We start from the raw sequence: 15813 nt of genomic DNA on the forward strand, positions 1-15813 counted from the left end.
CTTGTTTTCCTACAAGACATGCGGTCGATTTGTCTGTCCTTAAAAAACTGCGGGCGGAGTGATAGTTCGTTTTGTTAAAACGTTACAGTCTCTTCTGTCTCTCGGCGAAAAGGTAGAAGCTGTATTACAAAACGAGCGCTTCAGTCCCAGGTTCACGCACGCGCATTCGGAACCTGACATCGGAAGTATTTCATTCAATTGACGTCGCGGATTGGGGGTTAACCTAATCGTTAGCGGGCCGATTAACGTTTTAAAATAACATTGATTTAAAACACTATCTATATTATCAGAATACAGAGGCTGAGTGTGTTCGGTGGTTCTGTCTTTAGACGGAGGGAGCCTGTTTCGTTTCCTTCGCACCCCCCAGATTTTACTTTGCCTGGACTATCGTTTTCAAAGGTAACGCTAGCTAACATTAGCTATGGTAGCTAACATCGACTAACACATTACCAGAGTTAATACTCACAAGCACAGACCCTCAAACGTTTTACCAACTGTGCCTGAGTAAATTATCTTGATGTGAACTGAACCACAGTAGCCGTGTGAACAGCAGATTTTATTGTCCAAACTAGCTTGCTAACATTGAGTCAAGCTGTCAGTTCTCAACAATAATGTGATGAATTAAAGCAACTGGCTGATACATTTTTCATTTGTTACTGGGCGGTGATTGGCTAAAATATTCTTTAGGCAAAAGTCCATGTAAAGTTGTTTGTTGTTTGTTTTAGAGCACTGGCTCGACTAGGACAGTGGTATACGTTTACTATCATGCTTTGGCCTCTGGCAACCGTTATTGTTGAACCACACACATTTTTTACTAAATCAATGAGCACTTTGCTTTATTTTCTGACGTTTGATGGACAGTAACCAAATCATCCTAAATCTTTGCAAGACTTCATATTGCTACAACTTCTGAAATGTAAACTGTGAAATGGCAAATCAACACGACTTCAGTGTAAAAGACTTGCATAAAACAGCTGTTTTGTACATGCTGAAATGTAATGGCTTGCTGACCTGGTTAATTTGACATTTCGCGTACTTGTTGCAGATGAGCGGTGGACCAGATAACAACAAAGAGTTTATGGAGCAGCTGCGGCTGCAGGAACTCTACGGCCAGAGAAATGAGGGTGGCTCTGACCCCAACACCTACACTGATCCAGAAGACGGGACTGTGTATGACTGGGACCATGAAAAGAAAGCCTGGTTCCCTAAAGTATGACCTTTCTTTACCTCTCATCTTTTGTTTTCCCACATCATATTTGTTCTTTAAAGTCTTTCAGGGACTGAGCTTCAGATCTTTATTACTACTATTTTTGTTGTTGTATTTGCAGCAGTCTTTGGGATCTATATTATTCTGCATTTAAATGTATGTTGCCTCAATTTTATCTACATTAATTATGGGTTGTGCCTGTTTGGTTGACATTGCGATCTGCAGTATACTATGTTACTCTGACCGGAGGAGGTGTGGCATAGCAACAACAGTGTTAACTTGACAAAATTGGTCAGAACCTGTTTTTCTATGTTAATGTTAAGTAGGTTTGCTTCGTTTCTCTAGATAACAGAGGACTTCATTGCAGCCTATCAGGCCAACTATGGCTTCACTCAGGAAGGAGAACCAGACGCAAACAACGCTGCAGTGAGCAGCACTGACCCAGCAGCCCCAGCACCAGACAGCAAGCCGTCAGAAAAGGAGAAACCAGGAGATGCCACCCAGAACTCGAACCCAGACGGGCATGAGAGAGAAGATAAAGAAGCTAAAGAAGCCAAGCAGAAAGGGGAGAAGAGGAAAGCAGAGCCAGGTAAAATGACAGCCACAACCAGAGAGGAGAGAGAAAACCAGTGCAGTAACTAACACACAAATAAGAATCAACAAATGATGGTATATGATATGTTATATGTGTGTTTCCACCTTTCTCCCTGTTACAATAGTGATTGTTTGTTTACCGTAAAGATTTATATGTACAATTTCTAAGTTTAAGTTTGTACTAATGCATCTTTTGCTAAATGCTTTTTTCCCTTTTTTTGTGCGTTTAGGGTGGTTTGATATTGACGACAATAAAAACACGAACGTCTATGTGTCAGGTTGGTATCACTAACTTTTTTTTCTCATTGTCAAGAAGACAGCTGTTCAATGAGTAGCTGACTCTGTTTAACCTATCTGTCACTCTCTCTCTCTCTTATTTTTCTCACCTGGTCTCCTTTTTCTCAGGCCTGCCTCCGGACATCAGCACTGAGGAGTTTGCTGAGTTGATGTCCAAGTGTGGCATTGTGATGCGAGACCCCATCACTGAAGAGTACAAGGTCAAACTCTACAAGGATAAAGAAGGGAATCTGAAGGGAGATGGCCTCTGCTGCTATCTCAAGGTTAGTATGTCCTTCTGCTTGCCTAAAGCTTAGTTTATAGTTTCTACATCAGGTTCAGGGTCCGCTTGACAGGAAAATATGCCATCTGCCCATTCGCGCAGACAAACGTGTGTAAACACATCCGTGTTTGAAGACATCCAATGTAGTATAAACAGAACCACTTGTGTGTCAGGCTGTTTTTGGACTATATCCACCCTTTAACTCAGTCACTACATTTACATACACCTAATTAATCAGGTTACTCAGAGAAACCAGGTTACGCAGGTAATCAGAGAAAACATTTACACGCTTACTGTAAATCATGCAGCAGGTCAGTAATCGGATTTCTCCCCAACCCCTGATCTTATTTTAGAAACATGGCCTACTTTTGTTAATTGTATTAGTAATAGAAGACTCCGCTTCCTGACTTTCTTTTCTGTAGTCTGTGTGCGTGTGTCTGTGTGTGTGTGTCTTTGTGTGTGTGTGTGTGTCAGAGCAGACTGTCAGAACAGTGAGATAGTCAAATGTTCAGCAGTGGAAACCAACTTATCTAGACTTCTAGAGGCTATATTGTGTTTTTGTTTTAGTCAGACCTTCGGTGGAATTATTTCAAACACGAAAACACATTGCTTAGTGTAATAATCTCTCCTTTCAACCACCTGCCTTGATGTTACTTTCCCTGTCTGCAGTATTTGCCATGCACATAGGTAAAAAGCTGATTGCATTCATGGCCAAGAAATTGGCGCTCCAACCTGGGGAAATCAGGTTTCTCTAATCTCCTACCCCAGTTTTGGTAACCAAGTTTCTTGTTTACATTTAAGTTAAGAAGTGTTATCTTAAGAAGTAAGAAGTGTGTAACTGTTGCAGGAGCCAATTGTAACGTACATGTAAAAGCACTGAACGTCTAAACTGAATGCATCACAACATCAGTTTGTCCGCAGCAAGTTATTAACATGACCTCTGTTTTAGTCCTTTCTGATTTTTAGTTGAGTTTTGACTGCGTAATTAAATGCATATTTTGTGTGTTGGCCCAGTGTTCTCCCTCTCAAAGAGATAACATAATTGTGTAAACTTATCCCCTAATAAAGTTGATATTGCTAACATGTTAGCAATAGAAGACATGTTTCAACATTAGCATTAATTTGGAGTCGCCTGTCTGACGTTACTTCAGTGTTAACTCTCTGCACCTTTCATTGTGGTTGTGGCTTTGAATGACACAGTACAGTTAGTATTGCATTACACTCCAGTGAAGTGACGTGTGTGTGCTTGTGATTCCCTGCAGAAGGAGTCGGTGGCATTGGCTCTGCGTCTGATTGACGAGTCAGAGGTCAGGGGTTACAGACTCCACGTGGAAGCAGCACGGTTTGAGCTAAAGGGCCAGTATGACGCCAGCAAGAAGAAGAAGAAGAGCAAAGATTATAGGAAGAAGATGCAGCAGCAACAGAAGTAAACTCTACTTCCTTTTCTTAACCCTCCCTCAAGTCCCACACTGCATGGACGGATAAACTCCCCAAAACACTTAAGTGGATAAGGGGGGAGAAATAATCAGGCACCATCAGTAGGTACCCATGTAAAAACGAAATGCTTGTTTGTCTGTGTCTTTGTAGACAGTTGGACTGGAGGCCAGAAAAGCAAGGAGAAGTGAGGAAGAGGCATGAAAAAGTTGTCATCATTAGGAACATGTTCCATCCCAGTGACTTTGAGGTGTGGAGAGGCACACATATGCGCGCACACACACACACACACACACACTTTGTCCATTGAGGGGTATTAATCAGTGTGGTCTCTGTGTTGGCCTTCGTAGGAAGACCCGCTGGTATTGAATGAGTATCGTGAGGATCTGCGGACAGAGTGTGAGAAGTTCGGGGAGGTCAAGAAGGTCGTCCTCTTTGATGTGAGTTTAATGTCATTAGTGCAGTTTCGGAGTCATAGGAGAATGGTTTGAATTTTATTGTTGGTGGCATCAATAAAGAAGCTGGTATGTGGTTGTGTTTGTGCTGCAGAGACACCCAGACGGCGTGGCATCGATTGCATTTAAGGACCCTGAGCAAGCCGACGCATGCATTCAGTCATTCAATGGGCGCTGGTTTGGAGGAAGGCAGCTGTCTGCTGAGCTGTGGGATGGAACGACAGACTATCAGGTATACCAAATGCAAGATAGAAATATCCAAACTATTTTGAGATTCATTCAGCCAAACTAATAAAAAGAACACAATAATGTCGAATACAACTTGGAGCTATAAGCCTCTTGGGTTACACTCGTTCCAACCTCTCTTCCCTTCAGCCACACATTTTGTTTGTGTCCGCACACACAAACACTGAGAACGGGCAGTGTGGGGTTCTGTGGCTATGGCTGTGGCAAAAATATCACGTATGTCTTTAAAGGGGAAGTCAACCAGTTTTACACATTAAGATCAGTTTACAAATCACTAGGAATAATACTCAGCCTGTAGGTGTGTAATTTGTTTTGTGGCTCTGGAGGAACTCAAGTCTGAGAAAATGTCATCAGGGTTATCTCGGCTTGACTGCACATTTCAAAGGCCCTGAAAACCTCTTTTTTCAATCAGCCTCCAACTCTGAGAGATGGGGCCCTACACGAACACAACATTTTAAGTTAAAAGTTGGAACACTTTTGGTTATTTCACATGACGGATTTCTGTATTTGTGTCTTTTTCTGTGCTCTTCTCACTGGTTTGAAGTGGGTGGGGCTCGGCTGGAAAAGGGTGATGTCACGCACTTCTGTGCACCAATAGAAATGTAGATACATTTTAATCAAAATGTTGCAACAGCTCAATCAAATCTGATCAAACTACATCCACACAGTTTTGATGAAGCAGATTAGCTGAAACATTCCTGAGTGTTAAACACAACATCACTCTTCCAAACAAGTCACGTGATATTTGAAATATTATGACATCCTTCATATTAATTCTGTTTCTGCAGGTGGAAGAGACGACGCGCGAGCGGGAGGAGCGGCTGAAGGGTTGGTCTACTTTCCTGGAAGGAGGCCAGCAGAACAACAGTGCCAAGCCAGCAGAGGGCGCCACCATCCCCACAGAACCCACAGAGCCCTCCAGCACATCAGAGCCCGAACAGCAACCAAAAACAGAACCACAGCGACAGGAGCAGGAAGCGGACTCTACAGACAGCAGCCTGGCAGGAAGTGATGATGAGGAAGCCTAGACACGTACATGCACGTCTTTGGTCCCCATGGCAACCAATTAGGACTGTCCTGCTTGAATGTGAACTGTGGCAAAGCTCCGTGTTGAGCAGGCGAGGAGGAGTAGGAATTTGGACAGTTTGAGCTGTTTTGTAAGGTAGAAAATAAAATTATGATTTTGTCTACCCTATTTCATCATTTTGGTTTACATTGTAATTGGCAAGCTGGTTATTCCTTAAATACACCGCCTTCCCTTCATTTCTTTGTTTACAGTATTGTGCTGATAACCCTAAAATATGAATGAACAAGCAAAAGATAACTGAGACTGAAACTGTGTTGGATTTGAATTGTTTTTACAGCAGTTGGCTCTGATTTGTTCTTTACTTCTTGGAGTATATCAGACTTTTTTTTAAAAGCAGAAAGCAAACAGGAACTAAATATATATTGTTTGTTTTTATATCACCCCATCAGATCCAGTACCATTATGGCTTTGTGTTTTGCAGTTCAGCATGTTGCAACAGTAATGTTGCTGTTGCCTAAGATTATTTTGAGGTTTTTATGCCTCCATGCTGGCGATGCCATGGCTGGTTTGTTTTTGGGTTGTCAGTCTGTACGTACGTCCATCCGAGGATAAACTGATAAGAATTTGGTGGTCAAAGGTCACTCTCAAATTATTACAAAATTTCACACAAATGATGTCATCACCAGTGTCGTAAATGAAGTGATGGCACTGGTAGAGGGAAATCTGGACACGATGAAAACAATAAAGACGGAGATCCACCAGAGTGAGACAGAGTGGAAAACAAAACTCAAAGCTCGAGGAGGATCGTCTCAGGTGTGAGCTGGCAGCGAAGGAGGAGAGTTTCAAGAAAACAGGAGCTGCAGAAACACAGCAGAGAGGTGGAGGAGAAGTGGCTCGCCAAGGAACGGGAGTGGCTCAGCACGCCGAGCAAGATGGAGGAGGAGAAGAAGCTCCTGAAAATGTTGAGCTTCAGGTACGTCTTATCAGCTGATCATTTTGAATAATTACCTGTTGGGTTCTCACCGTTTGTTTCATATTTAGTCTTTGTAAGAGAAAATACTGAATTGTCTGTCTTTTCGGGAGCTCGCCTCAAAAATGGACAAAGAGAAGGCGAAGATGGAAAAGAAGGAGACTGAAAAGAGACTAAAGGAGGAGAGAAGAAAGAAAAAGGAGAGGAAAGATTTGGAGAAGAGAGAGGAGTAACATCCTTTCTCTGTTCCTAACCCCCCCCCACCCCACCATCTCATCTCCTCCCCTCCTCTTACTCCACATCTCCCACCCAGCTTTCCCCCCTCCCATCCGTCCTCTCCTTTCTTGCCCTTCACCACCTCAACCCTCCTTTTCATCCCAACTCTATCCACCCTCTTAAACTCCTCCTCCAACTCCAACTTTGTCATGGAGAGGATGGACTTGCAGAAATATGTTTTTGACTCAGATCTTGAGTGATGATTGGAGATTTCATTCAATTTTCAGCTTTTATTCAAAATAATGGTTGGCATACACAAACCTCTGTTTATTTGAATAAAACGCCCACACTGAAAAACACTGCACACATCTGCCAAGGCTGCACAGTCCTCTAATTTTGTTATTATAACAATAAATATTTTATTCTACATGTGGATCTACATTAAAATATGCGTAGCAATACACAATTATGGTGGTTGCATGATGGTGGCCATGATTTTTGTACAATACCTAAATCCTGAATAATTGGGGCTTTGTTCATGGATTAATTGAAATGAAAACTCGCTCTCATATACAGCAGATATACTGTAGATATACTGTAGTCACTTCTGGACCAGTGGTGGGAAGTAACTTAGTACATTTACTCGATTACTGTACTTGTAAAATGTTGAGGTACTTGTACTTTACTTGAGTAATTTATGCTACTATTATACTTCACTACATTTATCTGACAGCTTTAGTTACTTTGGCGATACAAATTATTAATACAAAGTATAATCATACCTCATACATTAATTGCCACTAAATTAACTGGATTCCACTTACTTAGTTTAGTTTCATGCACCTGATCAGCCTCTCTGAAAGCAGAACAGTTAAGTTAATTAACTGTTAACAAATCACAAAAAGCCATCGTGACCTGATCATTTGTTAATGGTGAGCAACAGGAATTCATGATACATCCCACATTAAATCAGGCATAAAAATATATCTATAAAATCACCTTGGAACAATAAGTTTTAGAGAACAACACTGAAACGTGCTTCTAATAATCACTGATGACCTGGACAGAAAGAGAAACACGTCATTGCACGTGCAGGCAGCAAAGTCCACTCACCTGATCAGCGCCCACAGAAGCCTCTCCACCCCCACGACAGTTTTAATTACAGAGGATGAATGTGGTGACGTGGCTTCACTCTGGCACAATGGATGTGTGGGTGGCCTCACTGGGTGGAAGTGACTGCATGTGATGCTGTTCAGTTCCTTATTCTTCCTCTACCGACAAGAGACAAAGGACAACACAAGCAGATATGAGCAATCTGTTTCATGTGTGTGTGTGTGTGTGGCATGTAGAGCATGACATGGATCAATGTCTAAAGTGGAAGAATCCTGCCTCAAATCCTCAAAACACTGGGGACCATGAATATCCGTATAATATTTCAAGGCAATCCATCCAGTAGCTGCTGAGATACTTCAGTCTGGACCAAAGTGGTGGACCAACAGATCAACAATGCGATCTTTAGAGCTGTTCCAGCTACTATGGCATAAAAGAAAAATGGCAGTGGAGCAGTAATAGATTCTAGGTAGTAATTGAAAAAGCCTCAGCTGATGTTGCTTAACTGCAGGTCTTTTTTTCTTAGTTTTTGAGGAGAGATATGAGCCCTTTGATTGCTCCACTTAAAACTCTGACATCAGTGTTTTGAATGAGCGGTAGCTAATTCATAAACATTTTGGGGCGACCGGTGAACAGCGCATTGCAATAGTCAAGTGTACATGTAATAAAAGCACAAGGCAGCTCCGGAAGAAAGACAAGGTCTGAAGTCGGCAATATTCTTTTAGTTGTGTTTCTTATAAGCGGGTGGAAAGTTAGGTCAGCATTGATGGAAAAATCCAGGTTTCTTGTGCTGAGATAGTGTAAACTGTAGGCACACACTTTTATATTTGCTCTCATGTTGTCTTGATTTAACTTGAGGATCCATAAATGAATCCAACAGTGTGTGTTTTTAAGTTTGAGAGTTTTCCCACAGTCAGATCAGAGTTTCCCTCACGTTCAAACCTCCCTTGAGAAATATTCTGCAAGACCATGACAAATGTTTAATTGCAGGATTTACAGGATTTTATTGTAGATTTTCAATTAACGGTTCATTGTTGTTTTTCTTGGCAAATCTATTTAAAAGCAGTATTATATCCAATGTTTTCCTACACAAAGTAACAGTTACAGTTCTGCCATAAAGAGCAGCCGATTTAATTTAAATAAATGGAAAGTTTTAGTGTCACAATGATGATTTGAACACTGTTTCAGAGGCTGATATGTCATGTTTCGAATATTAAAACTTACTTTTGGAGTCTTGGTTTGCTCTGCGTGTAAATATCTGTTAGGAGGGTTTTCCTGACTCAAAGTGGACAAACAGCAATGTCTTGGTATTGTTCATTAGTCTCGTGTCTTCAGCGTCCCATCAGTTAATGCTACCAGGCTGAGTTCTGTTCTTGGCTCGTCCTCTGAGTCAACCACAGCCTGCATTATTGATATGTTGGCTCAGTTATTTAGGTCCCCAATCTGGTCTCGAATAAAGTAGAATAACAGAACAGAATAAAGACATGTTTCTGATAGAGTGATGTTCTACGGCAAAACGTCAGCGTCTGCATCTTCGTTGGACTTTCGTTGTGTCTCTGGGGGAGTGTGTCCTTGGTCTCACTGGTTTGGAGATGTTTTTTCACTTTTCATTTTATTGAAACTGAATGAATTGTGATTTAGGGATTTGTTACAATGTATAATAGGTGTTATAATGTTTTTATTTCTTTGTTGAGTATTACTGTACCCTAGTCTTAATTGTTTATGTCCTAAAAGGATTAATTGATTACAGTTAAGTCAGACTTCTTCCTGTTGGCTTTCTTTCTTTGTGCAAGAGTTTCCTTCTCATTCAGGGTCTGTTAGGTTTGTATTTCAGTTATTCTGTTAAAACGGTGTCACTTTGATACGGATAAATTACCTTTCTGATATGTGAACACAGTGGGAGTAGGCTTGTTTATGGACTGGGAGCAAATCATAGGTATGCATATATGTGTGTGTGTGTGTGTGTGTGTGTGTGTGTGTGGGAGGAAGAGAAAGTCATCTCTCCCACCCCCTTCATCCACTCCTCCAGAGTATTTAAACATCTAGTGGTGTGTATTTCTACTCAGTGGACTGAATAATGTGTTTTCTCACCCAGTGGTTGTGGGAACTCCCCCACTGAGCTGGAGTTTGGATTTTTTTCCCCTTTGTTTTATGACGGCCACCTTCTGTCTCTGATTGAATTGAGTGATAACCAGGTTGCCATGGTGATCCTCCTGCAGCGTAGCGACAACCTCAGCACCGGGCACAGCTCCGTGTCGGACCCGGCCTCCGACGAGCTGAGCAGGGCGGGTCACACCGCGGCGGCGGTTGTGCTCGGGGTCATCTTGGTCCTGGGCTTCCTCGGTAACTTCCTGGTGCTCCTGGTGTTCTCGCGCTTCCCCGGGCTGCAGACTCCTGTGAACCTCCTGCTCATCAACATCAGCGCCAGCGACATGCTCGTGTGCATCTTCGGGACTCCCCTCAGCTTCGCGGCCAGCGTGAGCGGCAGGTGGCTGACCGGCTCCTACGGGTGCCGGTGGTACGGTTTCTCCAACGCGCTTTTCGGTGAGGGATCGAGGATATTTGAAACTCCTGCTTAAAAGGAAAATCTGTATCCAGGATTTTTAAAGGATTTCTTCGCATAAGGAGAGAGCAGCGGAAGAATTACTACTGAGATATTTTACTTATAGAGCCTTCTACACTGCTGTGTAGAAATACGCTGTTACAAGTAAAAGTACATAAGTATTCGCATTAAAATATACTAAATCATTGTGTAGAATGGCGCATTTCAGAATAATATATACTATATTACTGGCTTATAATTATCAGAGCATTAATGTGTTCACTACTTAAATGTTGCAGCTGGTAAAAGTGGGGCTGATTTTAATTAATGAATGTAGTGCTGGGTAGCTTGTGAACATCCCCCCAGGGATCAATGAAGACTTATCTTAGCATATAATTATACATCATCATTTAGTTGTTGGTTATATTTTGTATCATTAATATGAATCTGCAAAGTAACTAGTGACTGAAGTTATTAGATGTAATGGAGTAATAAGTACAATATTTCTCTCTGAAATGAATTGGAGTAGAAGTATAAAGTAGACAATGGAAAATACTCAAGTAAAGTACAAGTAGCTCAAAATTGTACTTAAGTACAGTACTTGAGTAATTATACTTAGTTACTTTTCACCAATGCAAGAAATGAGAAAATAAAGAAATAAAGAAACAAAGAAACATATTTGCTGGGTAGCCAAAAAAAATCTGAAATTTCCTTGAAACTGTATGAATGTTCAGGAAACATAGCCAACATATGAAATGTGTGTATCTATATGAATACATGTAGATAGATATCTGTAATAGATTAATGCATGTTTATAAATGTTTCCCTCAAACTTTAACCCCATAACCTTAAAATAAGAGTTGAGTTGAGACATGAAATAATTAATTAATAACTTTCAGTGAAATAGATGGTTATCTACATGAGTGTGAGACAGGGTGTTTGTTTTTTGTAATTTCACTTTTTGTCTGCATCTGTTATATATTTATTTGTTGTTTTTGTTTGTTTGTTTGTTTCCTCTTCATTCTTTTGTGCTTGTTGTGTTGTTCAGGAGTTGCCATATTCAAGCCCATTTCTATGGTCAACCCTACAACATACAGAACCAGAATCAGAATCAGAAATACTTTATTGATCCCCGGGGGGAAATTGTACAAGCAACAACAGCAACACAATGAACATAATATATTGCACTTACTGAAATGAAAAAAAAGAGGCTGTCTCCATCGCCGAGGAGACTAAGGTCGAGGGCAATAGGCTGCCGTCTGGGCCCAGACTCCACATTGATAGACTGTCTCCATTTTTCCTCTAAGATATGCACTGAATGTGATGTTAAGTTATATACGATGTGACTTATGTTAATGTAGGTAAGTGTTTAGAGTATTCACTCATCTTTATCTGCATGAAGAATAGCCACATTTAGATATGTAGTGAAGTCTGGTATGGGTTAAATACTCCTCGTCAGGAAATGAAATTCAGAATTGGGTGGCATTACACTGTGTTCCCTTGTACTGCTGATCTCTCCTCTCCTCGTCTGAGCTTCAATAAATGCTTCTGAGTAAGACGTCCTTCTTCAGTCACGAGTTCACCAGCTCCCTGATTTCCATGACAGCGTATACATTTGGGCAGCGTCACATTTAGTTTGTAGAAGATGTACAGGAGGCTACTGAGATCCAATACAACAATGTGAAAATACTCTATTACAAGTAAAAGTCCTGAATTCAAAATCTTACTGAAGTACAGAAGTATTATCAGCAAAATGTCCAACTGAAAGTACTCATTATGCTGAAAAAAGTTGTGATTTTATATTACTGGATTTCTAATACCGATACATTAACTTGTAAGCATCATATTAAAGTTACAGCTACTTGAGGTGGAAGTACTTTTAACTGCTTTGAATACTGTTACGATAGTAAGTAGTAAACTCTTAATCTGCAAAGTGAATACAGCAGTCAAGTAAATGTAATGGAGTAGAAGTACGTATTGTGATTTTGTCCAATAAATGGAGAGATGATTGGTTCAGTTTGATCTCTAACTGTCTCTCTCTGTCAGGTATAGTTTCTCTGGTGTCTCTCTCTCTGCTGTCCTTGGAGCGGTGCTCTGCGGTGCTCCACAGCTCCCAGCTGGACTCCTCTCAGTACCGCAGGGCCAGGCTCGCCGTCGCCACCTCCTGGCTCTACTCGCTGGTCTGGACTCTGCCGCCTCTGCTGGGCTGGAGCAGGTCTGCGCTGCCCCACCATTTTGCTCATTAGATCACTTATTCATTCCTTTATTTAGTCTGATGATGCTGAAACTGAGTGGAAAGTATTTTTGCTGGTTTATTCACTCAATAAAAACAGAATTAAGAAGTGAGTGCCTTAAAAGAGAATAGCTGCAAGTTTAAAGAGCCTCAAAGTTTTGGTCATCTTCAAATGTTCTGCCTGCTGTTGTGATTAATTATTACTGCAAAATAACAAACAGGCCCACTGTAACTTCACACCAAAAACTCAGCTGTAGACCAACTTCACTCTTATTGGTATTTATCTAGATGTTTTATTTTTTGACAACCACCCGACTGTATTATATCACAGTGCACAGAATTTCAAATGTTCTTGTTGAAGACAAAACAGCGTGTTGGAGAGACCTGGGCCTTCCTTTCCTGCGCCCCATGTGACACATGAGAGCAAAAACGTGAACAAATGAATTAAAGAAAGTGGGTCCGTAGCCACCATTTAAAACGGAAAGATATCAAACACATCATGACACAGAACTAGAGCTTAATAATGCCAAATATGAAATCAGAGCATATGTTGTGTGTTATGGAGCAGCTACGGGCCGGAGGGTCCCGGCACCACCTGCTCCGTCCAGTGGCACCAGCGCTCGGCCACAGCTCGCTCCTACATCAGCTGTTTGTTCATCTTCTGCCTGCTTCTGCCGCTGCTGCTCATGTTCTTCTGCTATGGGAGGATCCTGCTGGCCGTACGAGCGGTGGCGAGACAGGTGAGAATGACCTTTGACCTCTGTGTAAGGTGTGATTCAGAGCATCCTCCAGCAGTGTGTGTGTGTGTGTGTGTGTCCAGGTCACCAGGATCAACCGCTCCTCCGCTGAGCGGAGGGAAGGTCGTGTCCTTCTGATGGTGGTCTCCATGGTGACGGGCTACCTATTGTGCTGGATGCCATACGGCGTTGTGGCGATGCTCTCCTCCTTTGGGCGGCCTGGTGTGGTGCCGCCTGCCGCCAGTTTAATCCCCTCCCTGCTGGCGAAGACCAGCACCGTCCTCAACCCTGTTATCTATGTGTTGCTCAACAACCAGGTAACAGCAATCCCCTGTAAATACACTGTAATTTTCCTTCCTCTAAATGAGATATGCTTTTATTCAACTCCAAACAAAACAAAACCAAACTGGAGGAAAAAGTTTGTGATGCATCCTGAGATTCTGCTGCACCAAAGCTGATTTGCTAAAACCACAGTTTATTTCAAATTTTTCAACACAGCTGAGTCTCAATTGAAATATGTTTTTCTGTTTTAAAACCATTATAATTCAACACTGACACACCAGAATCCTAGTTAAAGGAGATGATGAAACTGATTTAGCATTGCACTCCTGTAACATTGTCGGAAAAAATGTCTCAGAAAAAAAAAAGGATCAAAATCAATGCAGCAGAACCAGAGATATCGTCTTTTGTATTCCATGCATTCTTCTTCCTTATCAAAACCAGGCAACTACATTGCCCACAATGCAACTCGACCACTGACAGTTGACAGGTCTGTTATGCTAGTGGCGGCTAATGTAGCCTCAAGCAGCTAGCATCAAGCAGAGATGAGGAGCACGCTACAGAGGGCTCACTTCTTTCTAACTCCTCACCTGCAGATTTCTTTTCTTTTTTTCAGTCTTGTAGGTTTCAGCCCCAACCAACGCTGACTCATGTGAGATCACTTAAGGCAATTGATCAGATTTCACACAGCTCCCTCGGCAGCCACAAAAGGCTTTATACAGCTTTTTTCACATATGCAGTAGCACTCCCCAAGACCTGTAAACAGACTTTGATGTGTAAAATCTGTGGAGTTCCCCTTTAATAGTCACATGCTCATTGAATACAACTATGACTGTAGCTGTTGTCCCCCATCTCTTCCCTTGAAGTTGCACTAATAATATAAAAGGGATCTCTTTACAGCCAGTATAGACAGGAGAAATGATTATACCGACCAATAACTCTTTCAGTGTACATATGGGCATGTGAGTATTGTTTTAAGACAGATTTCTCCTCTTCTTTATTGGCCAATTGTTGAAATAGCAAATCACTGGGCACAGCACCAGACCCATTTGAACTGCTGAAGATGTTGTCGGTGATTCAGAGGTCTGAAACCAGGCTAGAATATTACCATAATATTATTATAATATTACAGCCTTGTCTATATACGCTTTTCACTTTTTATGCCTTAGACGGCACATTTTGCCTACAACTAACACCCACAGAGGACGTAAATGTAAATCTTCTTGATCAGACAGTTAACATGTTTGTGCAGCTCTGAATGTGCTCGTGTCTCTGTATCATGTTTATTTGGCTGCCTCCACTTCCTCTGTTTGTGTGTGTGTGTGTGTGTGTGTGTGTGTCTCAGTTCTCCAGGTGTTTCCTGTACATGATCAGGTGCAGCTCGGAAGCTCCGCCCACCCCGGTCCGCTGCACACTGCCTCACGCTCCAAACCCACCAACAGAGGCCATAACACACCACACAGCACCTGCCATGTTCACATCTGGGGAGCAGCAGGCGCAGTAGCCTGTCCTGGTGCTAGTGGCTCAATATACAGCATAGAGGTCAAAGGTCATTTCCATTTTCTTTTCAATGTATTTGAGATAATTTCAAAGGAAAAAGTAAAAGCTATGCTGCAGGAATTATTTTTGTTCTCCTATTCTAGGAATATGTGTTTGACCGGTTTTGTTGATGAATCCATCTGACCATGTTGCTCCATGTAGCTTCACAGCAGCAGTCAGACGTATGTTTGAGCGTAGCTGCACTGTATTACCTCAGTCCACTGTTTAACTTTAACAGCAGTAGCTCATTTTGTGGTCTAATCATATGGGCATGCAATTGTAGTTTACTTTAAATTATAATTTAATTATATATTTTTCTTCAGCAGCCCACTTTATCTCACATTTTATTTCTCAATTACATTAAAGACACAAAAAAGAGTTTGATGACATGTTACTTTGGACATTATTTCTACTAAAATACGAAGACTGAAGTTTAATTGTTTTTGTCAGAATATTTTTGTCTTGTCTGTAAAAACAACTTTCTCACAAGGGCAACCAGGTTATTTTGTGTTGTGTCTTTGCACCATTAGAGGGCGCTGTGGCTCAGCTGGCTGTCAAACATGCAAGTAGTATGATGGAGTGGAGTGTGCAACTGAATAACTAGAGAACAAAATACGTAAACTACATTATAAGGTGACATTTAGGCTCTTTTTATTCATTTTCAA

The 15813-nt window shown here is 41.5% G+C and overlaps 2 protein-coding genes across 2 annotated transcripts; both read left to right on the top strand.

The window, feature by feature from the left end:
- The first annotated feature begins 222 nt into the window (after nt 1-222).
- htatsf1 (HIV-1 Tat specific factor 1) lies at nt 223-5685 on the top strand. The gene is made up of 10 exons (XM_070917794.1): nt 223-399; nt 1046-1210; nt 1553-1796; nt 2032-2079; nt 2207-2361; nt 3623-3786; nt 3948-4044; nt 4145-4234; nt 4344-4481; nt 5284-5685. The coding sequence occupies exons 2-10, from the start codon at nt 1046-1048 to the stop codon at nt 5521-5523; spliced, it is 1341 nt and encodes a 446-aa protein (XP_070773895.1). The 5' UTR covers nt 223-399; the 3' UTR covers nt 5524-5685.
- Nucleotides 5686-10019: 4334 nt separating this feature from the next.
- LOC139295168 (pinopsin-like) lies at nt 10020-15113 on the top strand. Its single transcript, XM_070917291.1, has 5 exons — nt 10020-10362; nt 12407-12575; nt 13162-13333; nt 13414-13647; nt 14955-15113. The coding sequence occupies exons 1-5, from the start codon at nt 10020-10022 to the stop codon at nt 15111-15113; spliced, it is 1077 nt and encodes a 358-aa protein (XP_070773392.1).
- Nucleotides 15114-15813: the final 700 nt, after the last annotated feature.

Source organism: Enoplosus armatus, chromosome 13 (assembly GCF_043641665.1).
Source record: "Enoplosus armatus isolate fEnoArm2 chromosome 13, fEnoArm2.hap1, whole genome shotgun sequence".
NCBI lineage: Eukaryota > Metazoa > Chordata > Actinopteri > Centrarchiformes > Enoplosidae > Enoplosus > Enoplosus armatus.

Bases quoted from the DNA above. Each gene is read 5' to 3' on its own strand.
- LOC139295168 (XM_070917291.1), top strand. From the start codon at position 10,020: ATGGTGATCCTCCTGCAGCGTAGCGACAACCTCAGCACCGGGCACAGC. The intron at 10,363-12,406 runs GTGAGGGATCGA...TCTCTCTGTCAG, and splicing joins TTTCTCCAACGCGCTTTTCG to GTATAGTTTCTCTGGTGTCT. The intron at 12,576-13,161 runs GTCTGCGCTGCC...GTTATGGAGCAG, and splicing joins CCTCTGCTGGGCTGGAGCAG to CTACGGGCCGGAGGGTCCCG.
- htatsf1 (XM_070917794.1), top strand. From the start codon at position 1,046: ATGAGCGGTGGACCAGATAACAACAAAGAGTTTATGGAGCAGCTGCGG. The intron at 1,797-2,031 runs GTAAAATGACAG...TTGTGCGTTTAG, and splicing joins GAAGAGGAAAGCAGAGCCAG to GGTGGTTTGATATTGACGAC. The intron at 2,080-2,206 runs GTTGGTATCACT...CCTTTTTCTCAG, and splicing joins CACGAACGTCTATGTGTCAG to GCCTGCCTCCGGACATCAGC.